General features: G+C 41.0%; 1 protein-coding gene across 3 annotated transcripts in view; it reads right to left on the reverse strand.

The window, feature by feature from the left end:
- The window catches only part of Frmd3 (FERM domain containing 3), a 274,129-nt gene that overhangs the window by 68,182 nt on the left and 180,410 nt on the right, over positions 1-25,537 (reverse strand). For all 3 annotated transcript variants that reach the window (XM_048331193.1, XM_048331184.1, XM_048331174.1), the window contains exons 4-6: positions 23,820-23,898; positions 17,329-17,426; positions 8,119-8,242 (exon numbers count right to left, since the gene is read on the reverse strand). In XM_048331193.1, coding sequence (XP_048187150.1) covers positions 8,119-8,242; positions 17,329-17,426; positions 23,820-23,898 — 301 coding nt within the window. The remainder of the gene's footprint in view (positions 1-8,118; positions 8,243-17,328; positions 17,427-23,819; positions 23,899-25,537) is intronic.

Below are 25,537 nucleotides of genomic sequence, written 5' to 3' on the forward strand. Positions count from 1 at the left end.
GTTTAATTAGATCATGCTTCAACTTGAACACAACCTGGATTTAGTGTTGTGGTAATTTTATGCTTTCCTTACTCTGGCTTCCAATGTTTGGGAGAGAGAGTGAGAGCTCTGTGTGCTTCAGAGTTTGGCTACAGATACTGGGACTTGCAGGGGAATGCCTGTGTTCATCAGTATCATCCATAGCCCTTGGGACTTCGGAAGTTCTTTCTCCTTCCTGCTGTCCTCTCCCTTGCCATTGGCTCATGTCTGACTAGAAGGACTCTAAGAAATGCCACACAATTCTGCAGCAGGGCAAAGGATTGGCTGTGGTTCTTACCCCCACCTATTGGCATCTTCATATCCCGTCATCAGCCCACCCAAAGCTATAGTAACTATGAGGCTCCTTGGAAGAACATTCTAGATGTTAGTACACCTAAGTTTCTTGTATCTTCAGCTCTCAGATGGAATCGAAAGTATAATTTTTCACAGCCAAGCCTGTAATCCTAACTACTCAGGAGGCTGAGATATGAGGATCAAGGTTTAAAGCCAGCCTGGACAGAAAGTCCATGAGATGCTTATCTCCAATGAATCATCAAAAACTTGGAAGTGGAGGTGTGGTTCAAGTGAGAAAGCCAAGCAGGAGCGCAAGATCCTGAGTTCAAACCCCAGTACTGGCACAAAAACAAAACAAAATAAAATACTTTTTTGTTTGTTGTTGGTGTTGTTTTGTACTTAGAAAACATGGATGTTGCACATCTTTCAATGTTCTGACTAGAAATACAAGTCTTCAATTTTTCCTTTTACTTGGAGAGTGATATTATCCATCGAGACCACTAGGCACCATCTCTGCAGAGAATTAGATGAGACATCACAAATTTGGTAACAACTATGTGATGAGGGAGTACAGGATGACAAACTGAGGCCACACAGTTATCTCCTTATAGGAGAACAGCAACTTCAAAAGACAAAAGCCTGAGTTTCGGGTCAAACTACTGCTTGGTAACTGTGGAGCATTAGATAAGACACTTTCTCAAACCTCTGTTTCCTTATTTGTCCAAATTGGCTGTTAGTGTTCACAAACTCTACTGGTGGACACAGAAGTGATTAGCCACGAGAGCCAAGGATTCTTTGAAAGGGTGCTGTTTCTGTTTGAAAGGGTGCTGCCAGAGAGGAAATGGTGCTTGGCATTATTACATCACCAGCAGCAGGCAAACAATCTTCTGGAAACTGAGGTCATTTAAAAAAACCCACACAACTATTATATATCCCAGAGAACATAGATATAAGTCAGAGTATTGCCCAAAGGCTGTCATTTTATGACCCACAAAGCCTATCCAAGGTAGTAACTGGATGCCATATCATTTCGTTTTCAGCTAGTCACCTTTTCCAAGTTAAAGGCTCTGAGTGGTGGGTACAGATTCTTTCATTAAAAGTAGGAAGAAAATACATGTTGCCTCATGGATATTATTTTTAGGCTTAAAAATCTTTGAATACATGAAGTCTAGGTAGTGTGATTGATGAAGAGGAATCTAGGAGACTCTAGCTTGCTGGTGAAATAGCTGAAGATTGGAGGTTGTATACTGCTACATTTTCCTAACCAACCTTGCTCTTCAACAAATACATGCTATTTGAATGGACAGATGGAAAAATACATGGATGAATGAGTGAATCACTAGTGGATGAATGAATAGATAGATAGATGAATCATGGATGGATAGATGGATAGATAATGGGTTGGTGGACAGATGATAAGTGGATACATTGTTATAGTGTCATCCAAGTTAAGAGTCTTTGACTCTGCCTTGTAAGTTGGAATCACAAACAGGGGTAGCTAGAGAATATACTAAGCATGGTTAACTCTGACTTTCAGTACCAGCCCTCCCCCCTCTCCTTCACAGCTTCATTGAACTTTGGTGACATTGTTCATTCTCCTTCAAGTTGCTTTACCCAGATTTCACTTATAGAAAAGTGTTACCAACTCAGATGTTGCACATGTTTGCCCTGGCCCACTCCAGAAATGTCCAATTCTAAGCCAGGTAATGCAAGGATTTTGTTTTCATAGAGGAATATTTTATGCTAAATGATTTCATCTTTTTCTGCCTAGCAAGGCTGTTATACTAAATATAACAGAAATGGACCTGATTATCAGAGGGAGGCATGGGTGGTTTGGGAAGGGGCTCAAGAAGGGAAAGGACACGGAGAGGGGGGAGACATGGCAGATAGAAAGTACATAACTGGACATGTTCTCCTCTTCCTTCTATTCAATAAACACTCTTCTCAAAACAGACAGAAACATTTCTCAAGGGGGTTCTTGTGATGTATTTATCCGGATCACATGAGAAGATATTTATCATGGTGGAATACTTACTTTTAGGAAGATAGTCATTTGCTAAATAATAACTATGTGCAGAAATGTGAAGTAAGAAACAAAGACAACTGCTAGATGTAAAACACACATAGGTCATTGTTGCCTCCAGCCCCATTGCATTGAATTTGACCTTCACAACAGCAGCCAATTAGAGATGTTTGTCCTGCTGCCTAACAACAAGGAATGAACTTCACCAAGACTGTCTCAATGCCAATTCATCTTCGTGACTATTTAAAAGCTTTTGACCTATGACTGAAGTTGCTGTAAATGTTATTTTTCTCCTAATGAACTGGTGATTCATTTGGTGAAGAGAGAATGGTAAGATTAAGGAAAAGCTCCAGAGAAGTCAGAGAAGTTTATCAGGGTTCTTTACAGTGGAAAAAATCTTATTTTGCTTTTTTTGGGGGGGTCTTTTAGAGTTGGGGTTTTTTTTGGGTTTTTTTTTTCCAGAGCTAAGGACCAAACATGGGGCCTTGCACTCGCCAGGCAGGCGCTCTTCCGCTAAGCTAAATCCCCAGCCCCCCCCAAAAAAATCTTATTTTTATCTTCATTCCCTCACTGAGAATCCTGAGGACTAACGGAATGGGAGCTTTCTCTTAACTCAGGTGGCTACAATTAAACCTGTGGAAAACAGAAACCAAGAGGGCCAAAACAACTGAATGGTTAAGTACCATGGGATCATGGTAATGAGTCCTCATGGACACCAGATGGCGCTAGAAGAGGGAAACCTATTTTAAATCAGTCCTACGCTAGGATCACATCTTTGCACACCAAACTCAATGAAGTCTACCAATTAAAACAAGACTCTTCCTCACACCTAGTTTTAAATACAGTTATTACTCTTCTTGTCTTATAATTATGTATAGAGGCAATACATAAGTCAAGTAGAACTTGATTCCAGACCCGTCTTTTAGAACAGGAGTCAGCAAACTAATTCTTGTGGCACAACTGAGGACCATCATCTGGTTTATCAACAAAGTTTATTCAATCATGATCCATTTATTATTTATGGCCCAATTATTTTTATTTCTACAAAATATAAAAGCTGTGTAGCTAGAAGAGTTGTATTTAAGTTCAACTCAGACTCAGTAGATTTTAACATAACATCTGTTCACTAATGTAAATGATATAACCACATATCCTCTGGTTCACAGGATATTAAGAGGTACAAAGATACCTTTATGAAATATTTTAAAATAAAGCCCTATTATCAATACGCTCATTAGAATGGCTAATGTCCAGAACGCCAACACCATCAAATGCTGGCTAGGATAGGAAGCAACTGGAACTCTTATTCATTTCTGGTAGGAATGTAAAACGGTGTAGACAGTGGGAAACAGTTTCTTACAAAACTAAACATATGGATACTATATGCTGTGGCAAACATACTCCTCTGGAATTTACCTAAAGAAGCTGAAAGCATTCATCCACAGAAAAACCTTCACACTGGCATTTATTTTGAATAACATTATACTCAAATTTGGAAGCAACCAAGTTGTCTTCAGTAAGTGAATGAATAAATTATCAGTGATACATCACAAATTTAGACAACAGAATATTAGTCAATGGTTAAAATAAAAAGACAAAGTGAGCAATCAAGCCAGGAATACAAATGGAAGTGGTAGAAATGCATATTACGAAGTGAAAATCCAACCTGAAAAACTGTATCTCCCATTTGTGACATACTAGAACAGTCAAACCTACAGAAAAAAAATAACTTGATCAGTGGTTCCAAGACTTAGGTGACTGATTTTTAGAACAGAGAATCTATTATGAATGGCACTATAATAGTGGAGATGTGTTACTGAACATTTGTCCACATTCATGAAATAATCATCAAGCATAAATTCTGGCTTACATTTGTATGTATTGACATAGCTTGATTAATTATAACTAATGGACAGCTCCAAGAAAGATGTAAATAACAGTGCAGGCCAGCATGTGTGGTGGCAGAGGGTATGTAGGAATTATCCTCCCATTTCTTTCCTTTCTTTTTTTTTTTTTTTAATGTGCCAGAAGTGCACCTGAACTCAGGAAGTGCTTCTACTCAACTTTTTTTGCTCAATGCTGGTGCTCTACTACTTGAACCTCTAGATTTTTGCTGGTTAATTAGAGGTACGGGTCCCAAGGACTTTATTCCCAAGCTTCAAGGTAGGATTACAAGTGTGAGTTACCAACACCCAGACATTCCCTTCAATTTTTTTTTCCAGTTGTAGGGCTTGAACTCTGGGCCTGTCCAGTGTCCCTGAGCTCTTCAGCTCAAGGTTAGAGCTCTACCACTTTGAGCCACAAAGCCACTTCCAGTTTTCTGGTTGTTAATTGGAGATAAGAGTCTCATGGACTTTCCTGCTTGGGCTGGCTTTGAACTGCAATCCTCAGATGTCAGCCTCATGAATAGCTAGGATTACAGGCATAAGCCACCGGCACCCCAGCTTCCTTTCAATTTTGATAAGAATCTAAACTTCTCTAAAAACCAACTTTTTTAGTCAGTGATATAATGAAGACTCATAAAGGGCTGTTTGACAACTGTTTCTAGTTCATGCCAATTTTGGACCTAAAGCATAATATTCATAATGCATGGATGCCTGATTACCTCTAAATCATGATGTTTTCTGTCAGAAATACCAACAAATCCAGGTGCTGGCACAGGGTCCACTATACCACGTTGTGATTGTTAAGAAACAATTTGAGCTGGGTGCTGGTGGCTCATGCTTGTAATATGAGCTTCTAAGAAGGCTGAGATCTAAGAACTGTGGTTCAAAGCCATCCCAGGGAGGAAAATTGGAGGCTCTTATTGCCAATCAACTAGCAAAAAGCTAGAAGTAAAGACGTGGCTCAAGTAGAAGAGTTATAGGCTTTTGTTTAAAAAGAAAAAAAAAAAAAGCTAAGGACAGCACCCAGGCCCTGAGTTCCAGTGCCACTTCTGGCTCAAAAAGTAAGAGGGCAGAGGAGAAGAAGAAAGGCAGGCAGGCAGGCAGGAAGAAAGGAAGGAAGAAACAAAGAAAGAGAAGGAAGAAATAAATTTTCTTTGAACCATCCATTCTTCATTAAATCCAGTGAGTCACCAAGTCTTACTGCAATGTCTTTCAAGAGTCTCTTTCAATTTCATCTCCTCTTATTCTTTATTCAGGTCTTTGAAGCTCTGGAGACAGAAATTTCTAACTGCTCCTACTCCCAGTGTCCACCCTGGGTACCATTGCCATGGCAACACCTTGAAATACTCAGCTAACTAGCTGTTTCCCACAATTGCTCAGTGCAGGATAGCATCTTCATATCAGAAAATTCCAAGGTTCACATCCTGACTGCTGCTGTCTAACAGCCTTTCCAGGCTGTATTTTCTTCATTTCACGCCCCCCCCCTCTTCCCCCACTGTCCTGCCTTGGAGAGTTTGGGAGGATCAAGTGACCTCGAACACATAAAGCTCTTTGACCTCCAATAAGTGCTAAATAAACATCTGTTACTAAGATAGACTTAAAATATTTAAGACTCTGTTCCTTCTCCAATGGCTCTCATTATGTGGTGGCACCTCTAAGCCACAGTGCCTTCAACTGGAATACAAGTGGAATATGGGAACTTCATTGTTAATGCCAGGGCTGGGGATATAGCCTAGTGGCAAGAGTGCCTGCCTCGGATACACGAGGCCCTAGGTTCGATTCCCCAGCACCACATATACAGAAAACGGCCAGAAGCGGCGCTGTGGCTCAAGTGGCAGAGTGCTAGCCTTGAGCAGGAAGAAGCCAGGGACAGTGCTCAGGCCCTGAGTCCAAGGCCCACGACTGGCCAAAAAAAAAAAAAAAAGAAAACATTGTTAATGCCAGCACATATTCCCAAAGTGTATAAGAACAGTACAAGTTAAATAAATATTATATATATGTGCATGTGTGTATGTGTACATACACATGTGCGTGCACACACATGCGCACACAACAACTGGGCCATTCCTGGGGCCTAAACTCAGGGCCTAGGCACCTTCCTTGAGCTTTTGTGCTCAAGGATAGTACTCAACCACATTGAGTCACATTTCGGGACTTTTGGTAGTTAATTAGAGATAAGAATCTCACAAATTTTCTTGCCCAAGCTGGCTTTGAAATATGATCCTAATGGTGACACAAAGGGTAAAAGGCAAACCAATGCAACAGCAATACTTACAAGACAATATAATGTAAACTAACTGTATAACTCAGGGTGGGGGACAGATTAGAGAGAAGGGAAGGTGGGAGAAAAATGAGGGAGGAGGTAACAAGTTTGACAAGAAATGTACTCACTACCTTATGTATGTAACTGTAACACCTCTGTACATCACCTAAACAACAAAAAAAATGAAGAAAAAAAAAGAAATATGATCCTCAAATCTCAGCCTCCTGAGTAGGATTACAGACATGAGCATCTCCACACACTTTTTTATCAGGGTATAATACTCTAAAGTTTCTGAAAGGACTGCAATGTGTTGGTATCTAATCATTTTTATTCCCAAAAATAAAGATTGCTTTTCCAAACTGAGGCCTGCACACACTTGTGCTCTTTCCATACTTACCAGAAGGGGGCGTGCCCGTACAAAGCAGGGAGCTGCTGCATGCCTTCACAAAGAGGGCAGTTATTTGTTGCAGAATTCATAATCCAGTGGCTGTAATTATCAGAGGCCCAGAAGATGGCAACATCTCTGCTCTGGTACTTCTCTATCAATACTTATTATATCAGAGTCTGTGCTTGCCATTATTATGAAAGTGTTTGCTTTCTATGATCTGCACAGGCTCTACGTGCTAATTACAGACTAGAATACCAGAGTTACCTGAGGTCCACATTGGTGATGAGTCTTAAGCATGCTTCATTTCATTTCCCATAGCCTATGCAGAGTGGAATTATGCATTGTCCAGTGCTTAAGAGCACAGGCTCTACATGCAGGCAGCCCTCAGTTCCCACATCTGGAGTAGACAAACCACAGCACCTATCTCCTAAAATGCTGTGAGCATTAAATGAATCAGCGTATGCAAAGGGCTTAGATAAGTGTTGGATACCTTGTGAATCCTCTGTAGAATTTGGCCCTTTACAGACCACTGGGATTCTGTGTGATCATCTATCATGTGAAACTTAGCTATTGTGTGAAACATGATAGCTAAGGGAAGGAATTATGTCAATAAGTTCTACTCTATTTGAAATCAATGATTCCAGCAAGGGCCACAAGAGGGGTAAAGTCAACACAAATGTCAAGTAAGAACGAACTGTTCATTTACCCTAGGTTTCACTTTCAGAAACAAGGTGGCTGGGAGTCAGTAGCTTGAGCCTGTAATCTTAGCTACTCAAGGAGGCTGAGATATGAGGATTATGGTTTGAAAGTAGCCTGAATAGGAAAGTCCATGAGACTTATCTCCAATGAACCACCAAAAAGGCCAGAAGTAGCACTATGGCTCTAGTAGTAGAGCACATGCTTTGAGTGAAAAAAGATCAGGGACAGCGCCCAGGCTCTGAGTGCAATCCCTAGTACTAGCACAAAAAAAAGAAAAAGAAACAGAAGGGGGTTAGAAAGCCATTTGTATAAGAAAATATATAGATCTAACCCATCACTGCTGATGTTTCATAAACAGTTACCCAGGCCCCACACGACTGAAATTGTCACTGATAAATGGTATCAAGTACCCTTGGAAGGCCAGAGATCTTGCTTGGCCACTTAAAACATGTTACCTATCTGGTACCAACATTTTCACTTCATGGAATTCCCCACAAGAAACATGCTTTCTTCACCTGTATCATTGTCACAATTCATACCATATTACCTGAGATCATTTCTGTGAATTTCCATGATTTTTCGTTCCAGTTTCTGTGACTGCTTTGGGAAAATCTCAAATTCACTGAGGTAATTCTCAGGATGCTCATCAGGATCGTAATCACCAAGCTCAGCTGTACCCAGTGAAAAGCAAAGAAAAGGAGACATTTAAGACAACAACACAAGCATGGTGCATGGAAAATGTGTCCTGCCAGGCAAAGGAAGAGCTTGGAATGAGCTCACCAACAAAATGTGTGTGTGCCCATGGGAAGACCACACTTCAGTGTCCAGAAACTTGCTGATAGCTGTGCAGTGAGTCTGGGCACTTGTCAACATGCTTTGAGTCTCATTTACTTTATCTATATACTAAATCAACTTGAATAATGATGTCCCAATGGACGCACTATTGATATATGAGGGGCCAAGGATTCAAATTTCCCGAGGAATTTCAGGGTGTTTTGCATCGCTGCCCTTCAGGCTCAAAAATGCTAGGAATTTCTTCTTTCTTTCCCTCCCTCCCTCCCTCCCTCCCTCCCTCCCTTCCTTCCTTCCTTCCTTCCTTCCTTCCTTCCTTCCTTCCTTCCTTCCTCCTCTCCTCCTCCCTGTTTTTCTTTTCAGTGCAAGTCCTGTGGCTCAAATTCAAGACATCTTTTTTTTTTTTCCTCAAGGCTGGCACTCTACCATTTGAGCTATAGCTCCACTTTTTTTTTTTTTTTTTTTTGCCAGTCCTGGGGCTTGGACTCAGGGCCTGAGCACTGTCCCTGGCTTCCTTTTGCTCAAGGCTAGCACTCTGCCACTTGAGCCACAGCGCCACTTCTGGCCGTTTTCTGTATATGTGGTGCTGGGGAATGGAACCCAGGACCTCATGTATACGAGGCAGGCACTCTTGCCATTAGGCCATATCCCCAGCCCCTATAGCTCCACTTTTATGTCTTTGATGGTTAATTGGAGGTAAGTGTCTCATGATTTTTCCTGCCTTGGCTATCTTCAAGCCATAATATTCAGATCTCAGCATCCTGACTAGTTAGGATTACAGGTATGAGCCATAGGCACTCAGCTCGCATACTCTCTTACCATCAGTAATACAACCCTAGGAAGTTAGCCAAAGGATACAAAAGTTCAGTTAGACAGGAGAAGTCTAGCCATTTAAGAGATCTCCTGTACAACAATTGTGACTACAGTTAATGATAATGTGTAGTATGCGTGAAAATCTCTAAGAGGCTAGATTTCAATGTTCTCATCACAATACAATGGTAAGTGTGTGAGGTTATACATACATTAATTAGTTCAATGTAGCCATTTCATAAATAGGCACATTGTAAAACACCACTGTACACTGTAAGCCTCTACAATACTTGTTAATTAATATTTTCACTTATAAAATTTTAATCACATCCCCAAAATTTCCAAATGACCTTCGGATATGTAGTACCTATGCTGGGAACCTTTCTCAATGTTCCATCCACAGTTACTATGGTCTTTGGATTCCAAGAAATCCCTGGCTAGAACTAAGGGCTTTGGTTTGTGCAGTATGTATCATTTAATTTTTAAAAAGTCAAAATGTGAAAGAACCGAAGAGGGCTGCATTAGAAATAACTATTCTAACTGGGAGAGAATGAGGGAGGGGGTGACACTGTTCTAAAGGAAACATACTCATTACCTGACTTAGTTAACTGTAACCCCTCTGTACATCACCTTTACAATGAAATTTTAAAAAATAACTATGTTCTTTAAATTCAAGAGCACAACTCTAAGAACAAATGTCATATTGTATTAAGGTTGTAGCTGCTTTCTAGCAACACACCTCCAGAAAATCTTCAAGGCGGTGGTGAGGGGGAGAAGAAACGCCTCTCCAAGCTCATACAGACCCAGCAGAACAGGTGCCTGACCTCAGCCTGGGGAAGCCAAAATGATGTCTGGCAGTATGAATACTTTCTGCTGATTCTAAGAGCTTGTGAAAGAAAGCCAGCCAAATGGAGTAGGCAGCTTGGCAGAAACAGGAGTTACAGCCTGGGAGAGTAGACTAATAATGGTGGGAAAACTGTATTAGGCAAAATTAGCAGCCACTAAAACTTTGAAGTAGAAAAACCATGAGCATACCTTAAGCACATTAAAAAATTCACATCCAGCACTGTAATTCTTATCTGTTATTCCTTCATTGCCAAAGCTTCTGATGACTGCATAAGAGCAATTCCATGAAGAAAGCAATGCTCTTTAGAGCTTCTTTACAGAAGTTAAATTGCACAGTTCTTAAAACAACCTAGGGTATATATACAGCACAGGATGACTGTTAAAAATAAAAACCCAAATACTACTGGTTGTGGGAGGAAAATTGATCAGTTTGATCATACATAAAAACTATTATTATCATATATAAAAACTAATATTTCTGTTCACTGGGTGGCATCAGAGTCAAAGGAAGAGAGATGGCAAGCTGGAAGGATATAATCACAAAACCTCAAATTGACAAAGTCAGATTCCTAGAATAAAGAAAACTCCACACGAATCAGTAAGAAAATGGACAGAAAAACCAATTGGGAAATGGTCAAAGAGATGAACAGGCAATCTCACAGAAGAGGATAGGAAAGACTGGTGTAATCACACTCATTAGGAATCAGATCCATGGGAGCCAAGAGATGTCATTTGTTTCCCTGACCGTTGCCCCAAAAAATGAGGAAGTTGGCAGAGACTTGAGTAAACAGAAACACTTGTGCACTTCTGGGGATTTCTTGATAGATGCACTTCTACTGGAGAGCAAGGTGGGAGGATTTAGCCAAATATTATGACTCAGAAATCCTTCGTCTGGGCATATATCCTAGAAATGCTCTAGATGCTAGAAAGGATAAGTTCACCATTTCCTATCACAGCATCAGTCATGCACATCAGAAGTGAAGGCAGCTTGAGCATGCGCTGGTGGGATGGACAAGTTAAGGATAAAGATGGGAGATGCATCTACAAGATGCTCTGTGGTAGCTAAAAGCAACAAGAGATGTTCCTAGCAACATAGATGGATCCCCAAACAGCATTCTGAGCCCCAAAAAAATGAGGAAAGAAATGAGGCCCATAGTCTCAGTTAAAGAATGTAGAAGTAAGTGAACATAGAACCATATCAATTGTATTATAAGGCTATAAGCAAAGACAGTCAGCGGTTGCCTTAAGAAAAGAAATGGAGAATGGAAAAATGGATTGAACAATCAATACATAGGCCCAAAGGGATGGGTGATGACAGTGAGCCATGAACTGATGAGAGATTCAACCTAAGTTCCAAGTGAAGTACACATAAAACATACTCAAGAACATCCACACCCACAACAGCATACACACGTGTGTGTACATGCCCCTGTGAGCTGGCTGACACATCCATATCCCTAGGAGATGAGACAATGGACTACTGGTGCACATGTCAGCTGACAGAGGTGGGGATGAAGAGAGGCCTTGTTGGCTTTGCAAGCAAGTAGGCTGACCAAATATTTAGCAGACATAGAAGTTCTATGGATAGCACACAGGGTTGCCACCCCCATCACAGGCCCTGCCTACCCAGTCCCATATCCTCTTAATTCTGTCTTCAGGTGAAACCAGAGGTGAGTTCTTGTGAACAAGGACTTCTAAATGTTTATGCCAAGAGGATTAAATAGCCTATGGTTCTAACTCTTACCCACGACTGACATGACAAATGACACATGCCAGATAACCTGTGGTTTCAAACAAGTTTCCTAAAGAGAAGTCAACTGCAGAAAAATCCGAAGAATTTGAATTAAAGAGTGAGTAAGATGGGTTTATGGTTAGGCTAAAGGACAATGGTGTTTTTTCTCTGTTGGAAACAGGCTCCTTCTAAAGAACTCAAGACATGTACATCTATGACCTAGTGGCAAGAGTGCTTGCCTCATATACATGAAGGCCTGGGTTCAATTCCCCAGCACCACATATACAGAAAATGGCCAGAAGTGGCGCTGTGGTTCAAGTGGCAGAGTGCTAGACTTGAGCAAAAAGAAGCCAGGGACAGTGCTCAGGCCCTGAGTTCAAGCCCCAGGACTGGCAAAAAAAAAGAACTCCAGACATGGATCCGAAAGTCAGCTGCTCCAGGAGTGACCCCTGGCGGTCCTTGCTAAACACAAGGGCCTAACTCACATGTCTCTCATTTAGTCATCACAATAGTCTATTCATTTGCCTGTCTTCCCACATGGCCTTTGTACTATCGTATCTACCACCCAACAGCTGCTCAGTAAGTGTTTATGGAGCATAAAGAGATGAATGAGGTATTGAATACCTTCCCCATAGTATACAGAAATTGAGGCAAGCATCCTGCCTCATTTAACAGATATCATAGAACATCTTCTGTCTGCTAGACACAAGAATCCTGCAGTGAAAAAGGCATCCAGTTACTTACTCCAAAGGAAAATTCTACATAGGATCTGGAAGTCTCACCCAAAGGCCAAGGGTTAAATGTTTGGCCCTCAGCTTGGTGCTACTGGTAGATGGTGGAACCCTTATGAGGTAGAGCTTAGTGAGAGGTCTTTAGGTCATTAGGGGTGTAACTTCAAAGTGGATTGTAGGATCACAGCTCTCTTCAATTTGGGTTTTACTGTCTTTCCTAATAAGGTGAGTGGTTTTTGTTTTGTCACATGTTCCTGCCATGATGCACTGCTTTACCACAAGTCCCCAAACAGTAAGGGACAAGCAACCATGGGGTAGAACCTCTGAAACCTTAACCCAAATAAATTTTTTACCTTTACAAGTTGATTATCTCAGATATGTGTTAGAGTGACAGAAAGCTAACTTGACAGGAAAATCACAATAGACTCCCAAACAACTCAGAAAGATAATTTCAACTATAAATGCTTACAAGACAACAGAGCAAAAGTTTGAGGAAGAATGGTGTTGAATTGGATGTGGTGTCACATACTGTACTTATTCCAGCCACTTGGAAGGTAGAGATTGGGAAACATACACCTCAGCCTAGGCAAAGAGTTGGTGAGATCCAATCTCAACCAATAAGCTGGGTAGGGTGGCACATGTCTGTTGTTCCATATATGAAAGAGGCATAGTAAGGACCATCTTGGTCTGATGCTAGTCCTGGGGAAAAGTATATGATTCTATCAAAAAAATATATAACTAAAGAAAAAAAAGTGATTCTAACCATAAAACCACCACAAAGAAAGGAAGAAAGGAGGGAGGGAGGGAAGGGAAGGAGGGTAGGAAAGAGGAAATGGAGGGAAGAAAGAAAGGAAATAAGGAAGGGAGAGAGGGAGAGAAGGGAGGGAGAGAAGGAAGCAAGGAAGGAAGGAAATAAAGAAGGAAGAAAGTGCCAAGGACGCTTCATTAGATGGAGTGGACCAGGAGCAGAGGAAGAGAGCACTACTCTCATCTCAGAATATGTAGCAGGAGCTGCAACACCACAAGTTAGGCACACCAAGCAGAGGGAATAAATTAATTCCCTCTTGATGATGTTTTGTAGAAAGAATGGGGCAGATATTTTCACCAGGAGAGGATATAAATAAACCCCAAGGACACTCTGTGTTTGTTTTACAGTGTGTATGGTGAAAAAAATCCCTACGTTTTGTACAAATTGAATATGTTTATCGGCTGTTTTACTCATCCAGACTATAGTGAAGCTTAAAACATACTCCCCATGCAGAACTAAAAAAATTAAATTCCTCCAAAACAAATCCTCACAGAACCAACAGCCCTCTCCAAGTGGGCTAAAGACCTAAAAAGAGACTTCTCTGAAGAAGAATTGAGAATGGCCAAGAGACACATAAAGAAGTGCTCTACATCACTGGCCATAAAAGAATGCAAATCAAAACAACATTGTGATTCCACCTCACCCTAGTAAGAATGTCCATTATCAAGAAAACTAACAATAATAAATGTTGGAGGAGATGTGGCCAATAGGGAACCCTACTACATTGTTGGTGGGAATACAAACTTGTTCAGCCACTCTGGAAAGTGGTATGGAGATTCATCAGAAGGTTAAACATAGAGCTCCCCTACAACCCAGCAGCCCCACTCTTGGGCATCTACCCAAAAGATTACAAGCAAGAACGCACTAAAGCCACCAGCACAACAATGTTCATCGCAGCACAATTTGTCATAGCTAAAATATGGAACCAACCCAGATGCCCCTCAGTAGATGAGTGGATCAGGAAAATGTGGTACATATACACAATGGAATTTTATGCCTCTATCAGAAAAAATGGCATTGCCCCATTCATAAGGAAATGGAAGGACTTGGAAAAATTATACTAAGTGAAGTGAGCCAGACCCAAAGAAACATGGACTCTATGGTTTCCCTCATAGGGTATAATTAGTACAGGTTTAGGCTAGTCACAGCAGAGGATCACAAGAGCCCAATAGCTATGCCCTATGAACACATAAGATGATGCTAAGTGAAATGAACTCCATGTTATGGAAACAAGAGTTTTATCACTGTTGTAATCATTTTCAACATGCCATGTGAAAGCGTAGCCTTTTTTGTTGTTGTTCCTCTTGTATCCCCTTCCTGCGGTTGTGCCTGCGCTATCACTGTATCTCATCTGAGTACCGTGGATACTGTATATACTTGTATTAGAACTAGGGAAGGGAAAGAGAATATCAAAATCAAGAGACAAAGGATAAAAAGACAAATGACTCCAAAAGCAATACTTACAAAACCATTTGGTGTAAACCAACTGAACAACTCATGGTGGGGAGAGGGAAAAGGAGAGGGGGAGGGGGAAATGAGGGAGGAGGTAATAAGTTACACAAGAAATGTACCCACTGCCTTACATATGAAACTGTAACCCCTCTGTACATCACATTGACAATAAATAAATAATTTTTTAAAGAAAAGTGCTGGCAAGCAAAACACTGGACCACCAGGTGGGTGGCCTCCCACTTTCTAAGCAGGGGCTTCCCCTTCCTCTTCACTCTGATAGAGTCCATCTCCATCTCCATTTGTTAACGACCTTCAGAGCTGCTTGCTGTTCACCCTGAGCATCAGAGGACTTTATGAACCCAGCTTTCAGTGAGCTCACTGCAAATGACCCATAGATACTGCATTTTAGAGATCCTCTCAGGGCCCTCCCTGTCCTTTTCCTATGATACCTTCTCTGCAGAGCCAGTGTGTGTGGTCAGCGGTAATAGCATAAAGGGCTGAAATAGGACTCTGTCCAACTGCATGGAGACTTTGTGGCTTTATTTCAAGCACAGAGCAGGATGAGAGTGTTGTATTACAGACCCATACCAACTTGTCCTTGGAGAATCGACAATAATTCACTAATGCCTAAATGCACTCTCAAATCTTCCTGTGTTTGTCTTCTGCCTAGATTAACATCGATTCTCTTTTCCCTTCCTGAGATGGAGTCCCCTAATTGAGAACACCTCTACCTCACCAGGAAAGAAGAGAAGAGGGAGTTTTTAACACACTTCCACTCTCGGGTAAGAGGCAGCTTTCAGAAGTACACTCAGACTCCTAGAACTACTTCCCATCACAGTGTCTCCACAGTTCTAAGCACTTGTATATGTGTGTGTGTATGAGTGTGTGTCTGTGTGTGCGTGTTTCTGTGTCTGTGTGACAGTATATCTGTGTAATGATACTAGGGCTTGAACTCAGAGCCTTGCACTCTCCCTTAGTTTGCTTACAGTGACACAAGTTGGCATTCTACCATTTGAGCTACACTTCCAACTCAATCTTTTGCTATTTAATTGGAGATGGAGTCTTTCAGATTTTCATGCCCAAGCTGGCTTCAAATCTTGATCCTCTAGGTCTCAGCCTCCAGAGTAGGTATGATCACAGGTATGAGCCACCAGTACCTGGAATAATCCTAACCACTTTAAACTGGAATCTCCCCACTGGGTTTAACATCTCCTACACAGCACTACTTGGCTCTCAGGGAAGAGGAAATGCCCACTTCAAAATTCTCAGCGATCACGGGGTATTCCATAGGTATAGCAGTAGGCCACTGTGAGCTTCCCAGAAAGGACAAATTTCTCTCTTAATCTGTGAATAAAGCTTGGCATTGTGATGGACAGGAGACTGGCACCTATGGTCAGCTGATGGCATATCACAAGCTCCTTTGTTCTATTTTCTAGATCTACTGTAAAAATATCATACGCAGACACAGAATAATACCTTTCTCTCTCTCCTTTTCTCTCTTTCTTCCTTTCTCTTTTCCTCTCCCTCCTTTCTCCCTTCTCTCCTCTGTTCCCCACAGTCCCCTCTTTCTCTCTCATAAACCTATCATTAGCATTCAGACCACAGATGGAGGAGCAGTAGGGCTCCCCGCAGAAGCCTCTGCAGCCAGCTAGCTGCCTTTTACAAGCCCAGAAATCAGAACTCCTGAGCCACTCTTCTCTTCTTTGCTGGGGCCATTTTCAGCCATTTGCTGCCCCAGGTCTGGAAGCTGCCTTCTCTCTTGGGTAGAAGCATCCAGAATCCAGCCAAGGTAGATACATTCACTGTTTCCCTCTGACCTCAACCCTTACGGCTTGTTCAACCCTAAAGAGGACAGTAACCACTGCTAATGGGCCAGCTCTCTCCCAGCCTGGTGCAGGTTGGTCTCAGGAAATCACACTACTGAGAAGGAGGTATGACTACTCCCATTGAATATATAAAGATCCCAAAGCTTGAAGGACTAAAACCACTCATCTGTGGTGAAATAACCAGGAAAGGGGAAGAAAGATTCAAACTGAGCTATGATGGATTGTTAACTGGTACTCTCCTCACCTATCACAAGGCTAGAAAAGCTGAGGGGTTAGAGGCACACATATACACATGTGAAATAAGTATAGATATAAGTATCTATCTAAAATAGAGAAGTTTATATACAAAAATGCTTCTGAATAACCTGTATGAAACCAACTCATTGGGCATGGTTTCTTCCTCTATCTCCCCAGTGGGCCCAGTACCTGGTAACTAGAGCTTAGAGCCCTGACTACCCTCATCCCTCTGAGATACTTAGAAAACCACACAATCTAGCCCCTTTCTAAAAGATACACCAAGCTCTCCTTTGGGGCCTTAAAGTGTGGAATGACCCACTGTGAACATGGTAGTCCAGCCTTCCACAACGACTCTGTCAGCTCAAGAGGAAAGGTGAGTTGAAGGCTCTCTGTGTACATGGCCCCACCTGGCCTCCACTAGCAGACACAGGAAGACTACACATCGGTGGGGGGAGAAGTGAGGTGAACAAACTTCTATGTCTGAATGCAATAGTAGGGTTGGGCATGCAGAAGTCAGACTCACCTTGAACAATACAGGCACCTAGGTAGGCAGCATCAGAAAAAGAACACAGCAGTCGACCATGAAAAATATCTCTTTTAATTTGCAAATACAAAAGGTACCTGCAACACAAAAGAAGAAACAGTTACCCAGAGTTTGGCTGAGGCCTGGAAGAAGGACAATTCATGCTTGGTCTATCTGCACCAAGATCCAGGAAGCAGTTAGACACACCAGGCTCCTCTTAGATTAGAGCAGGTGGAGAGAAAGTCAGAAAAGCCCAAGGAAGATGGATAATCCTGAGCATCTATGTCTTCATAGACCTTATGAGCTTCCAAAGTTGGATGGGCTCAGCCTTTACAAAGAAGCATGAGAAGAGCTGAAGTGAGCCACAAGCTCGGCAGCCCCTCCTCCACCCCCACCTAGGGACAATCATAGCCATTGTTCCCGCCCCACCCCACCCCCACCTCTAACCTCCCGTACTTGCTGTCCAAATCCTGTTTGAAATGGAGTACTAGGAACTAGATTTAATTTTTATGACAATACCAACCCATCATTTCTCAGGGTTAGACAATTACAGTAACCAACCCAAAAGAGACTTGCTAATGTTGCCTTCTAGAAAAGCAGAATGATGTCTCCACTTTTAGAGAAAACAAAAGAGACTGGATTTGCATGTGAAATAATTAAAATGTTGCCACACATGGATTTTAAAAACATTGCAGTGCCAAACAAAAACCAGTCAGTCAGAGTTGGCAGTTTACAATCCCTTGTTTTATTTCACTTTCTCACTGTTCCTGGTCACCTTGCTACCTAGACTCTTCCATGCTTTTCAAGACCTCCTCTAATATTTTGGACTTTCTTAGCCAAGTAAATTCTCTCCTTCAACGCTCCGGTCTAGGATCTATTTGTTCTGACCAAAGTGATGTCATAGATGTATATAGATCCCTTTCCATGTTTATTTAGTACTTAATGCCTACAGACCAAGTTACTACTTTTTCTTTTCATATTCTTAGTAGGGTGGGGTACCTTTTAGACAGTTCCAGTTATTACTATGAGATGGTTAATTTATGTGTCAACTTAACTGAACTATAGGATACCCAGGTATATGGTAACTATTGTTTTGGGGGCATCTGTGAAGTCATTTCTAGAGGAGATAAACACTTGAACTGATGAACTGAGCAGAGTAGAAGGCTCTCCCCCAGTGTGGGAACTCATCATGCAATCTGTTGAGGGACTCAAAGGGACAAAAACACCAAGAAAGTTTGACTGTGGGGACGGGGACATCAGCTTTTGGTGGTCGTGATTCTCAGGTCTTCAGGCCTAGACTGTAATCTGCATCAAGAGCTCTCTGGATCTCAGACTTTCTAGCTAGGCCAGTAGCATCCCTACTGGGCCTCCAGCTTGCAGATAGAAGATTGTGGGATTTCTTGATCTTCATAATAATGTAAGTCCATTCTTTACATTTACCACTAGGCCACATTCCCAGCCTTATTTACAGATCTGTTCTTTTTTTTTTAACTGTATTTTTTTGTCTTTTCTTTTTTGGTACTGGGGATTGAACCCAGGACGTTGTACTGGCTAGGCAAGCACTTTACCACTGAGCTACATCCCAGACCTACCATTCTTTACATTTATATACATATATGATATATAGCTTAGGTTCTCTGGAGAACCCTGACTAATATACATCTCCAATGCTCAAGTTATCAGTTCTTGGCTTAGCTCATGAGGAGCAACATAAGTAATTCTCATTTTAAAGGCAAGGAAATGAAGGGTCAGAGAGTAATTAGGGTGCTATGGTCATGGAGGTTCTGTCTGCCCTATTGCTGGGTACAGGGTCACTGAAATTACACCAGACACACAGAAGGATTCAGAAGTAAGTTAGTGTTTCCATTCTACAGCTCTTTATCTCATACCTGTTTGACGCTAGGCATTGGAGACACAGGGAAGACCAAAGAGACAACAACTGGTTCCATTTTACAGGACAGAGTTGCTAATAAATTTCAAATTTTAGCAGGTAAAATTAATAACAAATTTCATATTCAGTTTGGTATGTATATGCTCAAAGCAAATACATTACACCTGTTAATAAGAATCCAGACTAGATCTCCAAATACCCACATTGATCAACACATGGAGATCTTGCTAAAGTGCAGATTGTGATTCAGCAAGCCTTGGATGACATGAAATTCTGTATTTCTAGAAGCCTCCTGGCGATGCTGTCCTGTGGGTCCTACCGCACTCTGTGTACTAAGGTTCCAAACCCATAGTTCTCAACCTTCACCCCACATTAGAATCATCAGTGGGAGCATTTAGGAAATACCTATGACGTGTGCCCTTGGATGCTATCCCAGACCAAATCAAATCAGTGTGTGAGCCTTCACCAAAATTCACTCATGAATGGTAGCATTATTCATTATAGTAAAAAAAAAAAAAAAAACACTGAAATATCCATCAACTGATGAATACATAAAATAAATACATAAATGCATAAAAAGTAGAATAGCATTCAACTACTGAACTGGTAGCTCATGTTGTAATTCTAGCTACATAGAAGGCTGAGATATGAAGATCATGGTTCAAAGCCAGCCCAAGCAGGAAAGTTTGTGAGACTCTTACCCCCAACTAACTACCAAAATGCCCGAACTGGAGCTGTGGCTCAAGTGGTAGAGAGCTAGCTTTGAGAAAAAAACTCAATGCTGTGGTCCTGAGTTCAAGCCCCAGGACTGGTACAAGTAAGAGAGAGAGAGGGCAGGGGAGAGAGAGGAGAGGAGAAAGGGGAGAGGGGAGTGAGGAGGAGAGAAGGAAGGAAGGAAGGAAGGAAGGAAGGAAGGAAGGAAGGAAGGAAGGAAGGAAGGAAGGAAGGAAGGGAGGGAGGGAGGGAGGGAGGGAGGGAGGGAGGGAGGGAGGGAGGGAGGGAGGGAGGGAGGGAGGGAGGGAGGACGGAAGGGAGGAAGGGAGGAAGGAAGGAAGGAAAGAAGGAAGGAAGGAAGGAAGGAAGGAAGGAAGGAAGGGAGGGAGGGAGGAAGGAAGGATTACTGATAGATGCTACAATATAGGTGAATCTTGAAAACATTATGCTACATGAAAGAAAGCCAGATATAAAAGATCACATAGTTTATGATTCAATTTATATGAAATATCCAGGATTTTAAAAAAAAACACCTCATAGGAAACAAGATTAGTGGTTTTCAAGAATGGCAATGATGGGAGAAAACAGAATGTCTGCCTTGTTACCAGGCTTCCTACCTAGGTAATAATAAAAAATAATGGGTATTATGTCATCATGATAGTGACACAACCTTGTGATTATATAAAAACCCACTAGATTGGACACTATGATATTTGTCAAAAGAAATTACTACTCTTGAAAATTCAATTTGTCTCATAATAATGTCTCTCAGATTTTGGCATGGTTTAGAATTACCTGGTGAACTTATGAAAACAGATTTTTGGGCCTCAGAGTTCTAGATGTAGTAGGTCTGGTCAACAAACCAAGAATCTCCACCTACAAGTTTCTAGGTAAAGTGGATGCTGCTGGTATGCAGACCTCACTTGGAAAATCATGGCCCTAGATTATTAAGAATACCAGAGTCACACAAATACTAGGTGAAATCTTCCCTTTATTAAAGGACTATGAGCCACTTGGCCAAATACCATGTGGCTTCCTTTCCAGTTGTTGTAGTTATACACTGAACTGTTATGAGAGCATTCATTTCTACTGTTTGATGAGTCTGGTCATGAACACAGTTTTAAGTAACTATTTATTGCTAGCTGAAGGTTTGTACTCTAAACCCTTAATTCAGAAATCAGGTTTGATGAAAGCTTTCTGAGGTCTACAGACCACATCTGTTGTCTCTAGAGATAATCAAGGATTACTGTGTATTCAACATAATACAGTGGGTCTTTTAATGGCCTCAGCTTCAAAATGCTGATTTTTCAAAATGTAATTGCTATAAAAAAATGATGCATCTTTCTGTAATATTGTTCCTGCATGAAGAAATCAGCAACTAAAACACAGAAAGATCTGGGGCATAAATTATTGTGCTGCCACTCATGGTATTGCTTGTCCACCTAATGTGAATGTAAAGATGCTTCTCATTAAAAAATTAAAACCAACAAACTTTTGGTTATACTTCATTGCATATAGCATTAACAAAACTCAAAATCTAAATAACTGTAAGATGATTACTCAACTGGAGGGGATAAAGAGAGGACAGAAGATTATTTCAAGTGCTATTTTTATGGATATTTTTGTGGGTCTGTTCTGTTAAAACTGCCTTTTGCATAACATTTCTATACTTGTAAGTGTGGTCATGCTTATGATCTTAACTTCTCATCAGATGTGAAGCACTTGAAATTTGTGAATCTTACAGTATAGTAACTTCCTCTCAAGAAACGCTAAAAGTTTTCAGGACAAAGGCTAAAATTACAGATACTTCAGCCATCTCATGATTTCTAAATTATTTTGGAATTCCAAGGAAATACGTATGTGAGACACACACACACACACACACACACACACACACACACATATAGTTGCATAACATATATATTTCTACAAAGGCAAGAATCCATCTTAATTTCCTTTGGGAACATCTAAGTTTTCACCCCATTCTACTCTTCATACCTGAGATATTCAGTCAAAGCAGGAAAATTCAGTAAAGTTCATTGTAAGGGGCTTACCTAGGGCTAGTAACTAAAACTTTGTATTCTTTTACTTGCAAATGAGACTTGTCTCAATAACAAAACATCCATCCTTTATTTTATTTATTTATTTTTTTTGCCAGTCCTGGGCCTTGGACTCAGGGCCTGAGCACTGTCCCTGGCTTCTTCTCGCTCAAGGCTAGCACTCTGCCGCTTGAGCCACAGCACCGCTTCTGGCGATTTTCTGTATATGTGGTGCTGGGGAATCGAACCTAGGGCCTCGTCTATCCGAGGCAGGCACTCTTGCCACTAGGCCATATCCCCAGCCCCCATCCTTTATTTTTGTTGTTGAAATATATTCAATTATTATCCTCCAGACAAGGTTCCAAAGAAAACCAATGACCAAAGTGAGACATTTGTTTTTTACTTGATCTTCCTAATAATACTGTTCGTATTCTAGGGCAGAACACCTCTCTCTCTCTCTCTCTCTCTCTCTCTCTCTCTCTCTCTCTCTCTCTCTCTCTCTCTCTCTCTCTCTCTCTCTTTCTCTCTCTCTCTAAAAATTTCTAGCCCAAAACAGGTCAAGGCCATATATTTTATGATTACTACACTCATATGAAATGTACAAATAAGGGATTGTAGAAACAGGATATATTACCAGCTTCTGGAAACTAGGAATGGGGAGAATAAATACTGCTGTGTAAAGGGTTTGTTTTAGGGGATGATGAAATTGCTCTGAAACTAGATAGTGGTAATGATTGTCCAGTTGTGAATATTCTGGTAAAAAAAAAAGAAAAGCTGACAAAATGTTGTATGTTTATGTTATATGAATTTTATGTTATGTGTTTGTTACATAAGTTTTACTTGAATAAAAACAAAAAAGTAGAACAGATTGTAAACCTACTACCATCAGAAGAGTTCCTTATCCTCCCTCTTTTACACACACACACACACACACACACACACACACACACACAGCTTCTAATGCTGTCCTTCCACCTAGCACAAACCTCACTAAGTGGCTATTGGCAACTTAATAATAGAAAACAAAGCCATCTGCTCCCTTCCAAAGTCACCTTAGCACCAATGTGGTCAAGCATCGGCAGAGAATCTGGGTAAGAACAAAGAAAAATCTCCAAGAGCCCAAACCTTCCTCCACTGACTATCAGAGCAATCGGTGTTTGCTTTCCCATGGTGTCTGCACTTAAGCAGACTATTTTGGAGATGATTATACACAGTAATTTGAGGAGGGGTTGGACACGGAATCTGCACCTCCTCAAGAATTAAGTGCACCATAGCTCTCTTCTCTATCCAGGGGTAGTTTGGCGCCCCCCACTCCCCAAGTTCTACTCATTTGCTAACTTTATTCAGAGACGCAAAACTCCTAGATTATATACTGGATGCAGTCCTGGGAGAATGAGATGAATGGGAGGTCTGGGATACTCAGAGTTGGGCTGAAAACAATCTACAAGTGAAGAGAAGGCTGCCTTGTGACTGTCACTGAGCAAGCAGAAAGCAGAGTGCCCAACTATCCACTCTGTCGCACTAGCTATGGATCTGCCCACGACCTAAAGACATTTGTCTTCTACTTATTTTTAGCACCCCACTGTCAGATGTTTTCAGAGAGCACCTCCCCCTCATAACCACAGCTTTTTTTTCTCTGCAGTTAATTACACTCCCAATGACAATTGTTTGAAAAAATTCCCAAGACAATTTAGAGTAAAAGAAGCATTCCAAGCCAAAACACTGACTCCAAGCACGTACTTTGTGTAGCTGTTCTGATCTAGATAAGAAGCGTGTCTAGTCTATAAGACAGCAAGATGCTGGCCAGTTAAAGGTGCAAATTAAACATACAAACAAATGAGAAATACCTGGTGAGCTCTTCTTTAATCTTCAGGGGTTCGTGAGGGTAGAATTTCACTCTAAAGCACATGGTGTATGGTGGATGAGCTGAAATATCATAAAGAAAAAGCATGAGATAAGCAGCAGAACACCATGATTCCAACACACATCCAGGGACTTCAGCCATGAAGCCTTACATGCTGGCCTGGGGGTGACAAGGAACAGTGATTTGGGGAAAAGCAGATAGAATGGTCAAGAAAATAATGGTGACCATGAAAACAAGCCTCCGAGGAAATGCTTGACAAGATACCCAGAGCAAATGCAGAATCTGAACAACTTCATCAGTAAGAGCATCTTTCCACATCACAGCACCTTCATTTCTCCATTCTCTCCAGGTCACAACTCCAAAGAACATTTCCTCCCAATCTCCTCACCCCTTGCTGACCCACAAATGGTCCATAAGCACTAGTCAGGTTTCAGGGCTCATGAAAGTTTTTGTTAATCCTGGAAAGATGTCACTATGCATGACTGGTTTTCCCAAAATGATGATGCCTTTGATTTAAAATCAAGGCTTAAAAAATCCAATCACTCATATAGACCTTACTTGCTAGAATTTTAGTATTTTCTGTATATGAGGTTCTATGAAAATGAACACTTAGAATTTCCTAGTTTATCTGACTCAAGATAGTATCATGTAGACTTGGGGTTGATGATTCTGAAATGTTTGAATCAGATCAAATATCTGGAACTCAATGATTAGCTAATGAGATTCAAATAAGATTTCCAGTATCATTAGTTGCAAGCCCATTTATGATTTGTGGTATTATGCAAATAAATGCAAACAAGTGAAGCAGAATGCATTCAACATGTGTTAATGTATAAAAGGGACACCTAAAATCTCAAAGAAATATGATGGCAAGTATTCCTGTTCCCATAGGCCTGATATGCTTGCTCATTTGTCCCTATGTCAATCAATACAGCTATTTTGGACCAGCTAAAATTTACATCCAAAGCAAATGAGAACAGCAGCATCCTATTCTCATTCTGCTCCTCTCTCAACATAAGCAGGGGCTACAGCACTAGCCAATTCTGCAATATGTAGGCTATTGTAGATGTAGACAATTGTTCTCATGGAAAGAAATACCAACTTCAAATATGACTGTATGATGAAAACATTCTAAGATGGGAATTCGTTATTGAAAATTACTTGGTAGAAAGCACCCCTACCACAGGAGCAGTATTTTGCTATCTCAACACAGAAAAAGTGATCAGGACCCCACTAGCACACACACACATACACTCACTCTCACACACATGCTATACACACAAAGAGAAAGTAGAACTCTGTCTTAAGCAGCAGTTTCCTAACAGAGTAGCTGCTCCTAACGCATACCCAAATTCTCTGGATTTAAAAAAGAAATTTTTTTTCTTTTTTTCTTTTTTTATTCTTAAGATGTACTTTTTTTTTCTTTCAAATTTTTATTATCAAACTGATGTACAGAGAGGTTATAATTTCATACATTAGGCATTGGATACATTGTTTTTCAATATGAAATCATACTATACATGTTCCTCCTATCTTTATCACTTACTTATATATCCTGCCCATCTTCCCAGGGTACTAGTTATAGGTACAACCTACTTTCGATAACAGCACAGTAATTCATATCATGGATAAACTGGAATTGATTTAGCCACTCCTATTTCACTATTGTTTGGGCTCTCTCTACTGTTTTGCAACTCCACA

This window comes from Perognathus longimembris, chromosome 1, assembly GCF_023159225.1.
Source record: "Perognathus longimembris pacificus isolate PPM17 chromosome 1, ASM2315922v1, whole genome shotgun sequence".
Lineage (NCBI taxonomy): Eukaryota > Metazoa > Chordata > Mammalia > Rodentia > Heteromyidae > Perognathus > Perognathus longimembris.